Below are 19,151 nucleotides of genomic sequence, written 5' to 3'. Positions count from 1 at the left end.
CTTCATATGCTCCCCCAAGCCAGGCAGAAGTGAGGAAGTAAAAAAGTGTGTTCTCACCCCACACCAAGCCTCCTCAAAAGGCCCCTCATGCCCAGGCCTAGCATTCCAGAGCAGCAAACAGACAAAGCCACCCAAGCCTCGCAGCATGGGGGGAAAAACCCAAAGAAGTAAACCTTCCACAGGACTAACTCAACTCTAGGTTTGTTAGTACCTTCAATACCCTGTACATTTAATATTAAATTCTGCAGAGCAGCCAAAAACTAGAAGAGTTACATATTACCTGCATCCACCCAGGTGCAACAGATAATTCAGGTTCCCAGGAGGTAAATAAAGTCCCCATGTTTTCCCTAGAGGATTTCTGTGATGGAAACAACCTTCCTTCAGGTGTCTGCTGTCAACAGTTTTTAATCGATCATCATTTCCTTGTAACAATAATCCCTGGGAGCAGCAACTCCCAGCTGAAGTACTCTATTCTTAAATTAAGAGCCTGTTACAATGATGTGAAACAACTGGGGTCAGCTTAGCAGGTAAAAACAGGCATGGCTTCAAGGAGACAGAGGAGAAAACGATGAGTGGAAGGCATTTTCCCAGGTGTAATTCAAGCGCTTCCCGGCCATTGTGTGCCTCCCTGGGAATCTGTGCGAACTGAACGAGGAGCCGTGCAAGCTGCTCCGAGCGCGCCCATTTTCCTGCCCTTCTTCCCGAACAAAGGATCCCTCCAAAGCCCAGCGTCGGAGGCCGGACATCTGTCGCCGTTTGGGGGGGCCGCCGTGGTCATTGAAAAGAAGCAGTGACCTGTCAGCTTTGATTGATGGCCACAAACCTCCGGGCTCGACCCCTCGTGTGGGAAAAGAAGTCCCGCCAAGGAAAGTTGCCTTTCAGATGCTAATTTGGGGTTATAAATACAGCCGAGGAGGAGCAGCGGAGCAGCAAAGAGCCCAGCTGGAAGGGGAGCGAGCCACTGGCCCAGTGCCTCCTTCCCTTCCCATCCCATCCCATCCCATTCCATCCCATCCCGTCCTGCCAAGCTCCCTGCCCCAGGATGACAGCCACGGCCACCACGGGCACGCACAAGGTGGCCAGCACCAAGGAGGAGAGGAAGGTGAGTGTCCCTGAGCTGGGCATGTCAATGAGGGGTGCCAGCCACTCAGGAAGCGCTTTAGATTTAGAGCGATGCTTTAGCTTTTACTGATAACAGCTTTTGCTGTCACAAACGCTTTTTCTCCTCTTGGAAAGATGGTTTTTTCTCTGATTTTAACTCATGTGGGTGTTTTTCTGCTTCCTTTCTATGCCTCCTCTCTGTTTTTGAGTTTCTTTGTTTGGAACGATTGGAAGTGGGAGGAGGGAGAGGTGATGCCACCTCAGGGATGGGCACAGGCTCCATGCACACCTTGTCCCTGCTGAGCAGTGTCACCCTGCTCTGGCTTCACACAGGGAAGGGATCTCTGGCCTTGCTGGACTGCAGCAGGGAGAGGAAATTAAAGTATCAACTGAGATCTTTCCTGCTCCTTTTCTTTGCCAGTTAAGGAAACCCCTCATTGAGCGGAAGCGAAGGGAAAGGATTAATAACTGCTTGGACCAGCTGAAGGAGACTGTTGTGGGTGCATTTCACCTGGATGTAAGTGCTCATTTTATGCTGCTTTTTGTCCTTCTGCTGGTGGGAAACTGGGTTGTGGGGGGAGGAAGGGAAATGGATAATCTTTAGAGAAACTGGGCATGGTGCAAACCCTTCTCTGCCTCTAACTGCTGCGCTCTTTCCCTATCAGCAGTCTAAACTGGAAAAAGCAGACATCCTGGAAATGACAGTGAAGCACCTCCAGAACATCCAGAGCAGCAAGATGCTGGGTGAGTGCTGGGTCCCTCACCCTGTGCCAGGGGGTGTGATGCCCTGGCAGCCTGGCACAAGCCCCTTTCAGACCGCCCAGGCCCAGCCTGCCGGGCTTTGCCTTTCTCCACTAGATGGGGAGATGGAGCCGGGCACTGCTGAACCCACGGGAGGCGTTTTTCCTTCCCTTCCTGAGCCGATTTCCGCTTTTTGGTGCGGTTTTGCCTTGGCGCGGGGCACAGGGCACAGGGCTCACCTTTTCCCCGCACACAAAGCATCTCTAAAGCCAGAGGTGCGTCAGACACCACCAGGTGACCGTGCCCCGCTCACCCTGCAGGGCTCAGGGCTCGCCTTTTCCCCGCACACAAAGCATCTCTAAAGCCAGAGGTGCTCGGGCAGGTCTCCAGGTGACCGTGCCCCGCTCACCCTGCAGGGCACAGGGCTCAGGGCTCACCTTTTCCCCGCACACAAAGCATGTCTAAAGCCAGAGATGCTTCAGACACCACCAGGTGACCGTGCCCCGCTCACCCTGGAGGGCTCAGGGCTCACCTTTTCCCCGCACACAAAGCATCTCTAAAGCCAGAGATGCGTCAGGCACCACCAGGTGACCGTGCCCCGCTCACCCTTTGTGTCTGTCCCGCACAGCCGACTCCAAGGTGGGGCTGGAGGCGCAGCAGAGGTACAGCACCGGCTACATCCAGTGCATGCACGAGGTGCACAACCTGCTGCTCACCTGCGAGTGGATGGACAGGAGCCTGGGGGCGCGGCTGCTGAACCACCTGCTCAAATCGCTGCCCCGCTCGGGGGATGAGCCCGGCAAGGCAGCGCTCCGCTCCGGCAGCCCGGCTCTGCAGCCTCTCCCGACACAGAAAAATGCCCCGAGCCCCAAGGGCCGAGGCACAAGCCCGGCGGAGAACAAGCAGGCTGCCAAAAATCCCCTCCAGCTGCCCTCGCTGCCGCTCTGCAGCCAGGCTGATGCTGCGCCTCCTCCCAGACAGGTTCTGCAGCCAAATTTTTCCCATAACAACCCCAGAATGGGGTCATTAGATATGTGGAGACCGTGGTAAAGTGTGCTTTCCATTTTTGTCCTAACCTTAGACACTCTTTACGTATGTATCTTATAGATATGTTGCTTTAAAACACTTGTGGAGCAAATCTGTTCCTGTAGGTGTACTAAAGACCTGGGTACTTCAAACCGAAGTAAACCTATGTGTAGCCTGCATTGTAGAAGGCTGCTATTATTTCTTATTTATTTAATACATCTAAATTATTGTCTAGAATCCTCTCGTGCTCTTTAGTGTATAATAATGATATAGTTTTCTTGTCTTACATTCTAAAATAATTAACTTTGTGTTAATAAAACTACAAGGCAATAAGCAACAAACCTCTCTGGAATCAAGTTTACCTTCAGATCTCACATAAGCCATTGAGATCCCTTTGTTGGATAAAAGGGTAAGCAACTGGTGTCTTCTGCTTTGTATTTTTAATATCATCCCTGTGCTGTGTAGGATATTCCACTGTTGAGTCCTGTAAAAATGCTGCAATTATTAGGAGGAAAAAACAAAAAAAAGAGAAAAAGGGAGAGACTTGGTCTGGACTTTTTAGAGATGCTCTGTGGGTTGCTCGCTCAGGCTTTACTGTTCCCAGCCTGCTCTAGAGCTTGTGAGTACATGTGTGTATATATATTTACATATGTTATATATATATATATATGTTACATATAGTTATATTTAGGGATTTTTTTTTTGTTTCCATAACTAAAAGTTCTAAATAAACCTTCTGAAGCTAACGACTGACATTTCTCCCAGCCTTGTCCTGTGTGCTCTGAATAAAGAGTGTTTGAGGAGCATCTGCTTTGATTTGCTTCTTTCACAAACAGTTTTTCCTGGATGCAGTTGGAGGGGCTGGTTTGGGGGCTGCCCTGCCTGCATCACAGGGACACTTTAGAAGTTATGAAGGAAATAAGGAATTGGGTTTATCAGGCTGGATCGATGCTTCAGCTTTTACTGATAACTGAGTCACAAAGATCATCTAGAGAGCAGAAGGTGAAATTCCCTGCAAACTGGACAGAGGAGATTGGGACAAATCTACTCACTTTTTGGCAACCTTTGGTGCCCGTTTTTCATCTCAGAGGCAGTTAGAAGCTGCTCACAGCAGAAATAAAGGAGCAGGGAGCTCCTAAACAAACACGGAGCATACTAATGAACGGCCCCGCAGTTCAGGGGCTCATTATGCAGGAGATGTATTGGATGAGGTGCTGAAGGAGTGAAAGCGGCACCTCCGGGTTTAGCATCTTTTCCTGGGAAGCTTTCCCTTTTATCCAGCCATTAGGAGCAGTGGTACGAGGGTGGCAGCAGAAACCACTGGCCCACCTCCCTGGCTGGAGGGAGGTAAGGCAGGTCAGACATCAGGTGAGGACAGAATTGCACAGATCCAGAACTGCACAAATATCAACCTCAGCTTCCACCCTCTGCCTGAAAATGAAGATTCCCCCTTTCCTGATGGGGCCTTTTGGGGTGATCGCTAATGTGAAAAATACACATCATCATTATCATCATCCTCATCCTGATCCACTGCAAAGTCCAGGGGAGAGTGGGAGGTGGGGTCAGCCCGAGCACACAGAATACTCATGGCTAGAGAAACCAACCAGGCAAAGAAAACTGCAGAATCCTGGCAGAGAAAAGGCATTAAAGATCTTCCCAGACTACTGTCACATATAAAGGGAGGTTCAGATAAAAGCCCATGCCATGAGAGCCTGTCACAGACATCTTTTCTGAAAAATCCTTTCCTTAGAATTTTTCCTCCTGAGAAGCTGGGAGGCCTCAGGAACAAAATGTAAACAATGGTTATCTGCTGCTGTGGAATGCAACAGGTGCATCTGGGATTGGTCTCATGTGGTTGTTTCTAATTAATGGCCAATCACAGTCAGCTGGCTTGGACAGAGAGTCTGAGACAGAGCCTTTGTTATCATTCTTTCCTTTCTATTCTTAGCCAGCCTTCTGATGAAACCTTTTCTTCTCTTCTTTTTGTATAGTTTTAATGTAATATATATCATAAAATAATAAATCAAGCCTTCTGAAATATGGAGTCAACATTCTCATCTCTTCCCTCGTCCAAGAACCCCTGTGAACACGGTCACACTCCTGTACTTCTAGAAGGTGTCACCAATGCATCTCATGGCACTCCTGGCCACCTCCTTGCTATGCTGGGACAGACTCTGATGAAAATATTTTACTTCAGTCATCATAAAAACATACATTCCCTCCAAAAACTGTAAATCCCCAGGGACTATAATTATTAGCTATAGTTACTGTGCTGAAAGGAGATCAGCAGGAAATATCTATTTCCCACTATCTCCGCTTGTTTATTTTGTGTCTTTGGAAATACTTTGTGGTTAGTGAGTTTTATTGTTTCCTGTTTCTAATCAGTAAGGGCTTTTTTTCTGTTGTGGGTGTGGAGGGAAGGGTCACATCACAGCTGGTGAGAGAGTTTTAAAAATAGGTAAGTGAGACTGCAATACTTGGCCAACAACCTCCAGCAACACTTTTAGTACAAGGCACTCATTTTTCATTGCCTTCATTTCAAACCAGTGGTGACTTTTTATATGACCTCCTTGTCCTCTATCCAACCAGTACTGCAGGAATCCATTGCAAGCCACCAGTAAAAAAACAAATAAAAAAATGTTTCTTCAGAAAGAAAGCAGAGGATTACTCACACCACTTCAAACACACGAATTTCAGCTTCTAATTACATTGGACAAAGGAACTCCATACTTACTTCAAACCCATCTGGTTTCACCAGAGCCAGGACTGTACAAGAGCAATAACACTTTGCTCTTCATTATGATCACCTCTCCACTGACAACCCAAAAATGCATTGCCAGCTGCTCCAATCTTGTCCCCAGGGGAAGAAAGGGAGCAGCTCCTGCTGCCAGCCGGGCAGTGCAGAGTGGAGAGCACCAGAGGGCTGGGAGCACAAACCCTGAGAGGAGCCCCTGAGGGAGCTGGGGGTGCTCAGCCTGCAGAAAAGGAGACTCAGGGCTGCCCCCATCACTCTGCACAGCTCCTGAAAGGTGCCTGTGCTCAGCTGGGGCTGGGCTCTGTCTGCAGCAGCACTGACACAGCCAGAGCACACAGCCTCAGGCTGTGCCAGGGGAAATACAGGCTGGATATTGGGAAAAAGTTTTTTATAGAAAGAGTGATAAAGTTCTGGAATGGCTGCCCAGGGAGGCGGTGGAGTCCCCATCCCTGGGTGTGTTTAACAAAGCCTGGATGTGGCACTGGGTGAGTTGAGCTGTTGGGGATGGGTGGGACTCGATGATCTTGAAGGTCTCTTCCAACCTGGTCATTCTGTGAATTCTGTCCTTGGCAGCTGCTGGTGGAACTGCCCCTCACTCATACAGGCTCTGCCCAGGCAGATGCTGCTGTCACATCTGCAGCAGTGGCTGTGACCCTGCCCTGCCAGGGCACAGCCCAGGGATGGATCCCCAGCACCTTCCAGGTTGCACCCCATTCCCAGCTGGGACTTGTCACAGACATCTTTCATGGAAAATCCTTTCCTTAGGTTTTTTCCTCCTGAGAAGCTGAGAAGCCTCAGGAACAAAATGTAAACAATGGTTATCTGCTGCTGTGGAATGCAACAGGTGCATCTGGGACTGGTCTCATGTGGTTGTTTCTAATGAATGGCCAGTCACAGTCAGCTGGCTCAGACAGAGAGACCGAGGCACAAACCTTTGTTATCATTCCTTCTTTTTCTATTCTTAGCCAGCCTTCTGATGAAATCTTTTCTTCTATTCTTTTAGTATAGTTTTAATATAATATAATATATATAATAAAATAATAAATCAGGCCTTCTGAAACATGGAGTCAGATCCTCATCTCTTCCCTCATCCTCGGACCCCTGTGAACACGGTCACAGGGACTGCATTCCCAAGGCCCAGACACCTCATATGCAGGCTGAAAAGAGCCAGCACCAGCTCCCAGACCAGATTCCTGGGCTCAGGCATGGCCAGACAGACCTGTTTGGATGCAGCACATCTCCCCAGCACAGGCAGGGCTGGGACAGAGCAGAGCTGGGCTTTGTCCCCTGCCAAAGTGCTGTTCCAGGCATGTGTTTGTGAATGGAGAATTAAAAAGCAGAGATCACAGGGATGTGGGGAAGGCTGGACATGAGCCTCAGGACCCTCTCATGCCTTCACTACAAAGCAATTACTGATTTTTATATCAACATAAGCCCAGGTATGTGACAGTTTTCACAGGGGTCTTATGTTGAGGGAAGAGACGAGGATCTGACTCCATGTTTCAGAAGGCTGGTTTATTATTTTATGATATATATTACATTAAAACTATACTAAAAGAATAGAAGAAAAGGTTTCATCAGAAGGCTAGCTAAGAATAGAAAAAGAAGGAATGATAACAAAGGCTTGTGTCTTGGACTCTGTCTGAGCCAGCTGACTGTGGTAGGCCATTAATTATAAACATCCAACATGGGCCAATCAAAGATCTACCTATTGCATTCCACAGCAGCAGATAATCCTTGTTTACATTTTGTTCCTGAGGTCTCTCAGCTTCTCAGGAGGAAAAATCCTAAGGAAAGGATTTTTCACAAAAAGATCTGTGACACAGGTAGACAGAACACCCACATGCACAACAGTCCCCTTCATGGAAACTTCACTCCCAGACCAGCTCTCATGCAAACCAAGAGGAAAACTCTCACTTATTTCTCAGAAACAGGAGCAAACCCTTTCCCACTGGGAAAGTACAGAGCTCCATCAGTATATAAGAGAAACTGGGGCCCTGCCATGCTGTCTTCTGTGGGGCACACACAACCCCTGGGGCCCCTGAGCATCCCTGCCTTCTCCTGGCTCCTCCTCCCAGCCTGAGGTCCCACAACCACCCTCAGTGACAAGGCCAAACTGCTTTGGAGGTGTAGGAGTGGTGCTGAGCCCGTGCACATCACTGCCTGAGCGGGCTGAGCACAGGGCAGGACAAGGGAACGTGAGCTGTATCCTCACTTATCTCATTGTTGAATGCTCACTTGGGCAAAAAGGAGCCTGTGCTGCCAGTGTGGCCTCTCTAGAGGGCCTGCAGGGGCTCCTGATCCTCTGCACCCCCAACAAATCCTGCAAAAGCAATTCAAATGTCTTCAAACTGCTCTGAGCCACGCTGCCATGGCTGGGAGTGCTTGCAGGTCACTGGCAGAAGGGATTCCTTGGGAGGAAAGTGAAAACAAACAGCAAAGACTTCACCTTCCCTTTGTTTATGCCATTATCTCAGAGCTCCCAGCCTGTGCACTCCTGTCTTGCAGGGACATTATGCTCACATTTCATCTCATGAGAACCAATGCTGTGTTGAGGACCTAACCCAAAGTCTGTCACATTCATCAGAGCTTTCCCATACTCATGAATGATGCAGCAGAAGCTGAAGCCAGCCCGGGATCTGTTCTGCACTGCTGAGATATTTAACCTCTAAGTCCAAGTCCTGGTGAGAACATGGCTGGAGGCATCACCCCAGCCCTAGCAGAGCCTAGGAACACTCTGCTCTGAGGCTCTCCTATGGCTCCTGCATTAGGCAGCATAAATTGCATAACTCCTGCCACATATTTGCAATTGAAGAGTGCATTAGAACATTTCCATCAAGTTTTCCACAGCTAACACCACCCAGCAAATGGACTTCTTCAATCAATTCCACATCTGCTGCCACAAAGAGATTGGGTCCTCAGGAAGCAGCTCCAAGGGCTCTTCTTCAGGGCTGAAGGACTGTCCATCCTGCTCTGCAGAATGCCACTGAGGAGGAACAGGAATGATGCCTCCTCTCCAGGATCCCTTCCTGTAGGGGAATAGAACATAAGTAAATAAAGGTAGTATAGAAAGTAATATTAATATTACCCCCTAAAAGAGTTGCAACTGGGTTAATTATTAAGGATTTGGAGCAGGCCTGATGTTAACAGGCCACAGCTGTAGCCAATAAGAACAGTGTTCTAAAAGAGTGGATTGGTGGGACCTGGAGCCAGTTGGCTGCTGTGAGGACAAGGAAGAGTCAGTGCCCAGAGGAGCTGCCCATGAGAAACATCAAGGGGGTACAAAACTCTGGCAATGTGGAACCCTTGCAATGTAGTGACAACGCCTTCCCAAGGAGGCAAGGGAAAATGGCAGCACAGAAGCTCTGGTGGCTCTTGGGAAGCTGCTCGGCAGGGAATGATTGCTGGGGTAAGAGAAACCACTGCCAGATTGGCCCTTCCTTTACCAGGAGTTCTCCAAACCCCCTCCTCTCTGCCTCTCTCCCTGCACAGCTTCCTCTTCCTCCATCCCAGCAGCAGGAGTGTGCTGAAGGACAATTTCTCACTCCAGCTGGGATAACCTGAAAGTGGCTGGTTTGCAGCCCCAGAAGCACTGCCCATGTCTGCACCATCTTTGTTGCTCAGGCTGCTTCTCTTCCACACGTTGAGAAGATGTAGGATGGGAAAGTGAGGCAGGGGAGCTCCTTGGGACAGAGCAGCCCCAAAACAAGGGCAGAGTATCCCTGTGTGGGAACTGGGACTTTCCTGGACTGTGGGAAGAAACCACTGAGGAGCAACCACACAACCTCAAACCTCTCTGTCCCCTGCCCTGCCCTCCTTAGCCCACGTGGGTATTAAAGAACAAAGCACAGCACTTTAAAATATGTGCTCTCCCCACTGGAGAGGCTGTGAGAACAAGCAATCCACCTGGGATAGCAATCACAGCACCCCATGTACTCCTCAGAAGCGCTGAGATGTTATTTTGACAGGTGTGATGGAAGAACAGCCTGGTCACTGAACACAAGGAGAGCAGCACCTGCACAGACAGGTTCTGCAAACCACACACACTGCTCTCAAAACACTCTGGGCTAAAGGACACTTGTGGCTCCTGGCATCTGCCATGTGTGGGAACTCAGCACATCCCTTCGGATGCCCAGAGTTGCTGGGGGGCTCAGAGACCCTGGCATGCTGCCCAGAACACCTGGGGATTTGATTTTGACCCTTGGAGCAAGTTGCCAGCTTGGTATGAGGATGTGAAAGTCACACAGGTTTGAATGGTGTAATAACAAAATGATCACAAAATGTAGATTTTAGGATTTTTGGTATGGGGGTTATGAGGACAAGATGGAGGAATCAGGGTGTGTCCAGCCTTTCTTCTTGTTCTCCATTTTCTGCAATGATGTTGGCTCTTTGGGATTGGTTTAGAGTAGAAGTGCACTGTCTAACACAGGTGATGGATATTGGGAATTAAGTGTAAATATGTTATACGTAGTTTGTAGTATAAAAGGACAACACAGAGTGCCTGTGGCTGCCCTGCTGAGCAGATCTCAGCTGGGCAGAAAGAAAATTTTATAGATAAGAATTAATAAACAGCCTCAAGACCGAAAAGTGAAGAGTCCAGACTCGTTCTTCAAAAGTGCTGCAGCAGAGACATCCTGCACATCTCGGGGCAGAGAACTAAACAGCCAACCTGAGAGCTGTGGTTTGGCACTGCCCTCACAAACACACCTGCTAAAAACCTGCAGGACCAGGGCTTTGGCCATCAGAACCCACAGAAGGAGCAGAGAGCCCTTTCCACCACAGAGCCACGGCACCAGGGAGAGCCCTGAGCTCAGGAGCACAGCTGAGCTCAGCACAGACCTGAGCTTGCTCAGCTGCCCCCTGGTTCTCCAGGGCAGGACGGTTTCAGCAGCAGCTGCTCTTGTTTTAGTCCTGGCTCTCACCTCCACCTGCTCTGCACCTGAATTTTTCCAGCCTCCTGCTTGGGCTGATGACTGTATTCACCTCAGAGATCTTGAGATGAAAAGCACCAGCAAGATGCCAGGGATTGCTCAGATTAAAGAGATGAGGCAGGACTCGAAAAGCACCTCTCCAGCCAGCTGCCACATGAATCACTTCCCCACTGTCTCCCCAGCTCCAGCACTGGCCTCTTCCCTGTCCCTCTGTGCAAACATTCCCTTGTAGCCCTTCCCCAAGGCAGGCAGTGCCTGGCCCAGCCTTCCCACTGCTCCCAGCCTTCTCCAAGGCTCATTCCCAGCAGGCAGGGGACACCCAGCTGCTCTCCTGCCACCCTGCCCCTGTGTGGGCAGTGGTGCTGCCAGCCCAGCTCACCCTGTGCACAGCCCCAGCCCTGAGCTCACCCCGTATGAGCACTGTGCCCCCCAAACCAGGCACTGCTCATCCTCTAACAGCAAACACAAAGGAATCATGGTGGCATGGTTCCATGGTGTCCTGGGCTGATGCTGGCACAATGCCAGTGCCCCCATATATATATAATATATTCTCCCCTGGTGTCTGCTGTGAGATGTGACCAGAAATAAAGCAAAGCAGGCTCCAGCTTAGGAATAAAGGAAAGAACTTTATTAACTTACAATATGAAAAAAGGGATACACAGAGCTCATAGAAGCACCAAGCTGTGCTTGGGAAGGTTAGTGTGAGGCTGGGAGATGCTTTGCTTTTGAGCAGTGGCCCTCTGCTACTTTTGTGAGAGGTTTTTTCCCACCCTGGCCCTTATCAAGCAGCTGGGAGGGGATGTCCCTATCAGAGCAGCAGGCTCTGCCCCTTCCTGCAGTGATTCCTGCAGGCAGAGTGTGCTTGGGATGGTGCCCAGCTTGAGAAGGAGGAGCAGGAGACTTTGGCACCGAGCCTGGAAAGAGCTGCTTTGTGTTCCAGCTGTTCCCTGACAGCTGCAGGAAACTGGCCCTGCTCTGAGCCTCGCCTGGAGCTTCTGCTGCCCTGCCCAGCCCGGTGACAGCTGCTGGGGGACAGAGCCTGGAGGTGGTGAGCTTGGGAGAGCTCCTGGGGCTGTTCCCTGGCCCAGTGCAGCCTCAGGAGGTTGCAGCTTATTGCAGCCCCGAGACACGTGAACAGTCTCTGTTTGGGGCTGCACATTCGAAGAATGAGTCAGGCTTCTTCAGTTCTCGCTCTCAGAGTTGTTTATTGTATCTTATCTATAGAAATTTTTCTCCTGTCCAGCCGAGGTCCGCTCAGCAGGACAGACAGAGGCACTCTGCCTGCCCCTGGGGCGGTGTTATCTCTTTATACTACAAACTACATATAACATGTTTGCAATTACTTTCCAATACCTATCACCTGTGTTAGACAGTGAGCTTCTGTTGCCTTATATCTATTAAGAGTTCTATTATCATTATAGTTTGTTGTCCTGTATATCAAGAGTTCTTTTATCATTGTAGTGCAAGGATTCCATAGCGCCAGAGTTTCGTACCTCCTCAAATTTTCTCATAGTCATCTCCTCTAAGCACTGACTGTTCTTAGTCCTTACAGCAGCCATCTGACTTCTCTAAATCCAGTTCCCATCAGTCCACTCTTTTATACCACTTGTTCTTATTGTTTACAGGTGTTGCTTGTTATCATCCAGCCTGCTCCTTTATCTTTAGTAATAGGGTTCAGCTGCAACTCATTGGGGGCTAAGATTACATTCTACATTACCCATACTGTGTCCTCCTACAAGCTTCTACTCTAACCCAATCCCAAAGTGCCAACATCACAGCAGAAGATGGAGGTAGAGAAGAAGAAGAAGAAAGTCTGGACATGCCCAAGTCCCTCCATCTTGTCCCCAAAACCCCTATTCTAAACACCCCAAAATCTCCCTTTTCACCCACTGATAATTTTATTATTATACTATTTAAACTTCTGTGGCTTTCAGGTCCTCATACAAAGCTGGTAATTTGCTCCATGGGTCACAATCAAACCCACAGGTGTTATGGGCTGTGTGCCAGGGTCTCTGAGCCCCCTGGCAGGGTCCTGGCAGCTCTGGACACCCAGAGGGATGTGCTGAGTTCTGACAGTGCAGCACAGCCAGGGCACAGAACACGTGAGGCAGCTGCTGCTCTGCCCTGACAGTAAAACACACCCAGCTGCCAGCCCAGGGCCTCCACACTCTGATCCTCTCCAGCAGAGGTGTTTTACAGCTGCAGAAGGCAGCAGGGACCTTCCCGAGGTGTCCCAGGATGGCTGCCATCACTTTCCAGATCACCCCAGGGAATATCCAGCATCTGTTCTGACGGAGGTCTCAGCAAGAGAAGAGGAGGAAGAAAATCATTCTGGCCATTCTGTCAAACACCTACTGTGTCAAACAGCAGCCAGTGCTCTCCTGATGGCCTGTGCTGACCCAGCACAAAGAGGGGACACTTGACCCTCACCCTGGCAGGCCAAAGCCTGCAGACACTCCAGCACAGGCCACACTGCAGATGTGGGACACAAGCAAGGTGATCTGTGCAGCTAAACTTCAACACCCACTTGTGGCCACCACTCACCAAGGGCTCAGGGTCACAGAAGCTCAAGGGCAGTGCCTACAAGAGCAGAGAACTGTGTGTGAGATCACTTGGCTGAAGCTGTTGGCTCTGAGGCTCCTGCACCCCCCAATGTGTGCTGCTGGAGGATGGCACTTCCAGCTGGGCTGAATCTCCTGGAGCAAGCCCCTAAACATGCATGTCCTTCCCAGCTGCCCACAGGACCAGCTGCTGCTTTCATCCACCACACCCTCTTCTTCCACAGCTGGAGAACATCTGGTGCAAGCTCAGGCAGAACTTCTAATCTGGTTTCCACCAGAATGAGCCCAGTTTGTCTGCAAAGAACTGCACTGCCAGCCCATGGATTGTGCAGAGAGCAAGGACAGTTAGGGAATTTGCTTCAAAACCACATGGCTGCTCCAAAATGAAACGCCAGTAGAGTCAGAGCCCATGATCTCTCAGCTCCCACAGCTTCTGGAGGGAAACATGGCTACCCCAGATGGAGCCTGAAGTGTTTCCATAAGCTTTGGGTTTCACAGCTTCAATCCTAGCCCCCAGGGGGGATTTTACACACCTTTCACCTTTCATCCTGCTGTCTGTGTCTGTGTGCAGCTGCTGGCAGGCACATCAGAGGGGCCTCTCCCAGCCTCAGACAGCTCTCCTGCCCTGAACCCAGGCAGGCAGCACTCCCTGCACGGGGCAGGTCTGGGCAGGAGGGATCTGCCTGCCCTGGGCACACCCTGCATGCAGGGCCGCTGGCAAACAGCCCTCAGATGGCTTTGGGTAGTGCCGTGGGGGTCCCGTGGCCACCTCCAGAGCTGTGCCCAGGGCCAGGGAGCATCCCCAGAGAGCAGAGACAGCTCCAGGTGCCATCAGCACAACACCAGGAGTGGGTCCCTGTCACAGACATCTTTTATGAAATATCCTTTCCTTAGGATTTTTCCTCCTGAGAAGCTGGGAGGCCTCAGGAACAACATGTAAACACTGATTATCTGCTGCTGTGGAATGCAGCAGGTGCATCTGTGATTGGTCTCATGTGGTTGTTCCTAATTAATGGCCAATCACAGTCAGCTGGCTCAGACACAGAGCCCAGCCACAAACCTTTGTTATCATTCTTTCTTATTCTATTCTTACCTAGCCTTCTGATGAAACCTTTTCTTCTATTCTTTTAGTATAGTTTTAATGCAATATATATCATAAAATAATAAATCAAGCCTTCTGAAACATGGAGTCAGATCCTCATCTCTTCCCTCATCCTCAGACCCCTGTGAACACGGTCACAGCTGCCCCTCAGACAGACCCACAGCTGCCAGCTCCAGGGGACAACACTCTCCATTCCCAGGGGAAATGCTGGTTTGAGTGGCTGCCATCAGAGAAAATGCCCAGCCAGGACAGCAGCTGTGTTTGACAGCAGGAGCAGCTCCACTCCAGCACCAGCATCTCTGCCATTCCAGCCAAGGCTCCTTCCACAGCAAGGTGGGCAATAACCCTCTCCTCAAGGGCAAGATGTCCTTGTCCCAGAGGTCTGTCATAGCTTCAACAACGCTCTTTTCAGCCTTTTCACCTCTTCACAGGGAGGAGTGGAGTCTGGCTGCCTCAGAGCCATGAAATATCCGTGGCTGAACTGAGTTCCAGCACCTGCAGTGCTGTGTGGTGCCTGCTGACTGTGCTTACCAATGCCACACTGCCACATCTGGTAAAATCCCTTCAGATACGGGTGAAAAACCCTCTCAGTGAATACATGAAGGGAATACACACTCATTTTGAGGGACACTGCAGGAATTCAACAACAGTTTCTTTGGCCCACTGTATATATATCCACATGTGTGCATGTGTATTATTTTATCATATTAATTACACATATTAATTACACATATAATCTTAATTACACGTATTAATTATTGTATCATTTACTAGGAGCTAGTATTTAAATTCCATTTTACGCATTATTTTTTTATCTTGACTTTTTTTTTGGTCAAATAATTAAACCATATATCCCTACATTATCCAAATAATTTGTCAATACACTTTAAATTAACCTTCCTCTACATTTCCTAGCATCAAAACCAATAACCAACTGTCATCATCACTCCATAGCCACCCCAAAACAAACATAGAATTAACCCCAGAAATAACCCCCCCACACAAAAAACCCAAACAAAAATACAAACCATGATGAGAAATCATCAACCAATCACCCACCAAATTTTACATTCTTGTAGCTTACAAAAAGCATGACACTGAAGATGTCAAGATGGCTGCCACACACGCCCAAGGACTAAAGACTTAGTCCTGACCTTACTATTAGTTTTTGCTAGGTTTATACATGCAAGTATCCACACTCCAGTGTAGATGCCCTGAACACCCTAATTAGGTAGATAGGAGCAGGTATCAAGCTCCTATATACATAATATATATACATAAATGTGTATATGCATAAATATACATACATATATATGGGTGTGCATGCATTTAAACACACACAGAAGGAAATATCTGTAAGATTTCTTGGGAAACAGAAAGATAAGGAGGCAGCAAACATGAGGAGCCTAAAGCCAGTACACAAAATAATTGCTTCTCCAAGCACCTCCCCACATTTTTCCACAATAAAGTCAACACCACAGAGGGCAGAAGAACCAGCCCAAAGCAGCAGTGAAACTGCAACAGCAGAGCAGAGACAAACAACCACAGACAGGGAAGTAAAGTGTGGAAGGCAAGCAGCAGATTGGCTTGCACACACTGCCTACAGGGTCCTGCTGTGGTGTTTTGGGGAGCTCTGATTCCAGGTGTTGGGAGGGAATCACAGCTCAGCTCCTGGTGTGCCCCTTGGACACAGGGCAGAGACAGGAAACTTCATCTCGAGCTTCCAAAGAGTTCCTGCACTCACAAGCAGGATGAAAAGATTTCCAAGATCATACAGCTGGTTTGCTGTGGAGAACAACAAGCTGTATGATCCCTCCTTTTTTTAAGGGATATTTCAGAGTTGTGAGAGCAAGAGAACCACCATTTTCAGGAAAAAGAAGGATAGAAATGCTTATTTTTTCCATGCTCTCCTCTTTCTCCAGCTCCCTCAAAACCATCAGCTCCTCTTTAGCATCCCCCTCTCCCAAGCTCCAAAAAGGTAATTTCAGAAGGTTATTCCTGGAGACAGCGTGGTGTGTGTGCACTGAATGAAGGCTGCTCTGCATTCCTCCTGGGCAGATAAGGAGGTGAGGGGAAGAATTCTTTCCCCTGCGTGTCTGTGCATGACCCAGAGCCACAGAGCAGCAGTGGGCCACTGGCAGCTCCCCAGCAGATGACTCTGAAGTGTTTGAATGCAAGTCAGGGTGGCAGAAATGGTCAGGAAAAATGTTTTCCTGCACGCAGCCTGTTCAGAGCTGCAGGGCACAGCCCCAGCTGAGGCTCCTGCCTGCCTGGGCATCTGGGTTTTACACAGAGTGCTGACATATCTCACTTTGGGGCGCCCTGAGGAAAAACCCCCAGCCTCAAGGTGTGATGGGGTGTGGGAATGTGGGCACAGGTCCACAGCACATGCACACACTTCCCTGGCACATTCTGCTGCCAGTGCTGGGAAGCCCCCACACATTCCTGGTACAAGAGCCTGCATTGCTCCCAGCACACTGGGTACTGGCTGAGGCAGCAGCACCCTCACCCATCATGTTCCTTCTTGGGGAAGATGAAGCAGGAAAACCTTATAAATATGATTGTCTGGCAAAAGATTTTGAGAATATGGAAACTATAAGCGAGATTGAAATGAAAGCAAGCTTTGAGATGCCTCAGTTACTGAACAACTGGAAAACAATGGCATGGCCCACTGAAGGTAATCCCCTTTTGATGGAACAACACCCTCTGCTTGCAGACAGCTCCAAGGGTCAGAGCAGACCCTGCCAGCTTGGCAGAAGGGGCCCAAAGAGGAGTTTTTAGGGTTTAAAATGTAACACAGTGTGGTAATGTAATGATTCTTATAGGCTGTATGGAGATGCTATAGGATTTGTATCTTGTATTAGATTGGTTAGTGAGAATCAGAATATTCAACACAGAAGAGGATTTATTGTATTGTAACAGGAACTTTGCTCACTTACTTTCTATACTCTTACTCTTGCCTCTTAGCTCTTACCCCTTTTGCTCTCTTACCCTTTCACCCTCTCTCCCCTCTCTTCTCTCGGGCCTGCTCTGAGCTGTGGCTGCAGCTCCCAGCAGGGCCCTGCACCCAGGCCCTGTGCAATAAACCCCAAATCCCAGCAGGGCCCTGCACCCAGGCCCTTTGCAATGAACCCCAAATCCCAGCAGGGCCCTGCACCCAGGCCCTTTGCAATGAACCCCAAATCCCAGCAGGGCCCTGCACCCAGGCCCTTTGCAATAAACCCCAAGTTCCTCACCTGGCTGCAGAGATCTCTGCTCTCCGTCCATCCCCACCATCCTACCCCCATCAATCCTACATTCCTGATCACTGACTGAGCAGGAGATGCAGAGCATTGGCTGCCAATCAATTGATGCACATCCAGATCCTGCCACCTGCCCTTGCCCAGTCCTGCTGCTGCAGCTATCCTGGCAAAACTCCTCAGCACAGCAAAATCCACCAGTGCCATCAACACATCAGACAAGCAAAATCAGCTTTGTTTACCCAGGGCTTTTGTACTGGTGTAACTGGAAGGGATTTTGCAGTGAAGCAGAATAATTAAAATCAAACAAAGAAACAAATCTTTGTCATCCATGTGCTGTGCTGTGCAGCTGTTGGCAGTGTGAGGTGTCTCATTTGAGGTGCTCTGTAAAGCAGGCACAAAGGACTGTTTAATTACTGCTGAAAAACTCCCAACTCTGGGGAGCATTATATGTGGATTTCACTGTTCCTTGACTGGGATAAGCAATCAGAAATACTGTAGGCAGCTGGAAATGGAGGCAGGAGAGCAGAAGAGAGCTCTTAGCGTGAAGCTTCACCCACCATTACTGATGTAAGTAACCTCTGGCCTGGAGACCCTCTGAGCTGTGGGACACACCTGGGCAGGAGTGTTTGGTGTCTGTCAGCCAGCTGAGAGACTGGAATTTCCCCTGTTTGCTCCATTGCTTGAAATACCTGTTACAAAACCAGAGCATAAGAATCCCTGTAGATGAGAGTAGGAGCCCTCCCAACACAGCATCCCATCTCTGATGGCCCAGGGAAAGAGTTAACAGGGTGAGCACAGGGCTGTCACTACATAACACAGCCTTATTTTGCTTTCTTTTTATGGTTTCCAATTGCAAATTGCCTAATTATAATGCCTGTATGTCGAAATCAGAATTAAGCAGGGCCAAAAAAAAATGAGGCTTGAGGAGAGCTGAATTTCAGAGAGCTGATGTTGAGGTTCTATTTTAAGTCCAGTCAGATTTAGGGCTGCCAATCAAAGGGTCACACTTGCCTTCAAAGGCTGCAGGGCTGTGAGGGATTTCCTGATGCTAAGCACCGGGCTTAGCTGTGGCGGGCAGGCAGAGAGTGATCCTGCTGGGGTATCAAATACCCAGTGCTCAGTGCTCTTGTCTGGGGCACACAACAAAATATTTGCCCTAATCCCCTTTTCCAGGGGACTGTGCAGCCTCCCAGGGCAGGAGATGCTCTCCAGAGGTCCCATCCCTGGTGTCCTTTGCTGCACTCAGCAGCCCAGGGTGAGGACACCGCAGGTGCTGGGGGCTGGGTGCTGGTTCCATCTCGGAGTTTTGTTGTTAATTGCAGCCCTGAGATATGTGAAAAGTCTCTGTTTTGGCCCATGTGTCCGAAGAACGAGCTGGAGTTCTTCAGTTTTCATTCTTAAAGTTGTTTATTGTATTTTATCTATAAAATTTTCCTCCTGTTCAGCTGAGGTTCTCTCAGCAGGACAGACAGAGGCACTCTGCCTGCCCCAGGGTGGTGTTATCTCTTTATACTACAAACTACAGATAACATGTTTGCAATTACTTTCCAATACCTATCACCTGTGTTAGACAGTGAGCTCCTACTCTAAACCAATCCCAAAGTGCCACCATCACAGCAGAAGATGGAGGTGAAGAAGAAGAAGAAAGGCTGGACACGTCCAAGTTCTGCCATCTTGTCCCCAAAACCCCCA

At 49.2% G+C, this 19,151-nt stretch overlaps 1 protein-coding gene across 1 annotated transcript; it reads left to right on the top strand.

Moving 5' to 3' along the window:
* Positions 1-882: 882 nt before the first annotated feature.
* On the top strand, positions 883-3,499 carry LOC131087624 (transcription cofactor HES-6-like). The gene is given in 5 exon segments (XM_058031406.1): positions 883-998; positions 1,000-1,102; positions 1,523-1,618; positions 1,767-1,845; positions 2,471-3,499. Coding segments are annotated over 5 exon segments (816 nt in total). The 3' UTR covers positions 2,893-3,499.
* Positions 3,500-19,151: the final 15,652 nt, after the last annotated feature.

The sequence above is a fragment of the Melospiza georgiana genome, chromosome 10 (genome assembly GCF_028018845.1).
Source record: "Melospiza georgiana isolate bMelGeo1 chromosome 10, bMelGeo1.pri, whole genome shotgun sequence".
Taxonomy (NCBI): domain Eukaryota; kingdom Metazoa; phylum Chordata; class Aves; order Passeriformes; family Passerellidae; genus Melospiza; species Melospiza georgiana.
This window is presented reverse-complemented; position numbering and strand designations above follow the sequence as displayed.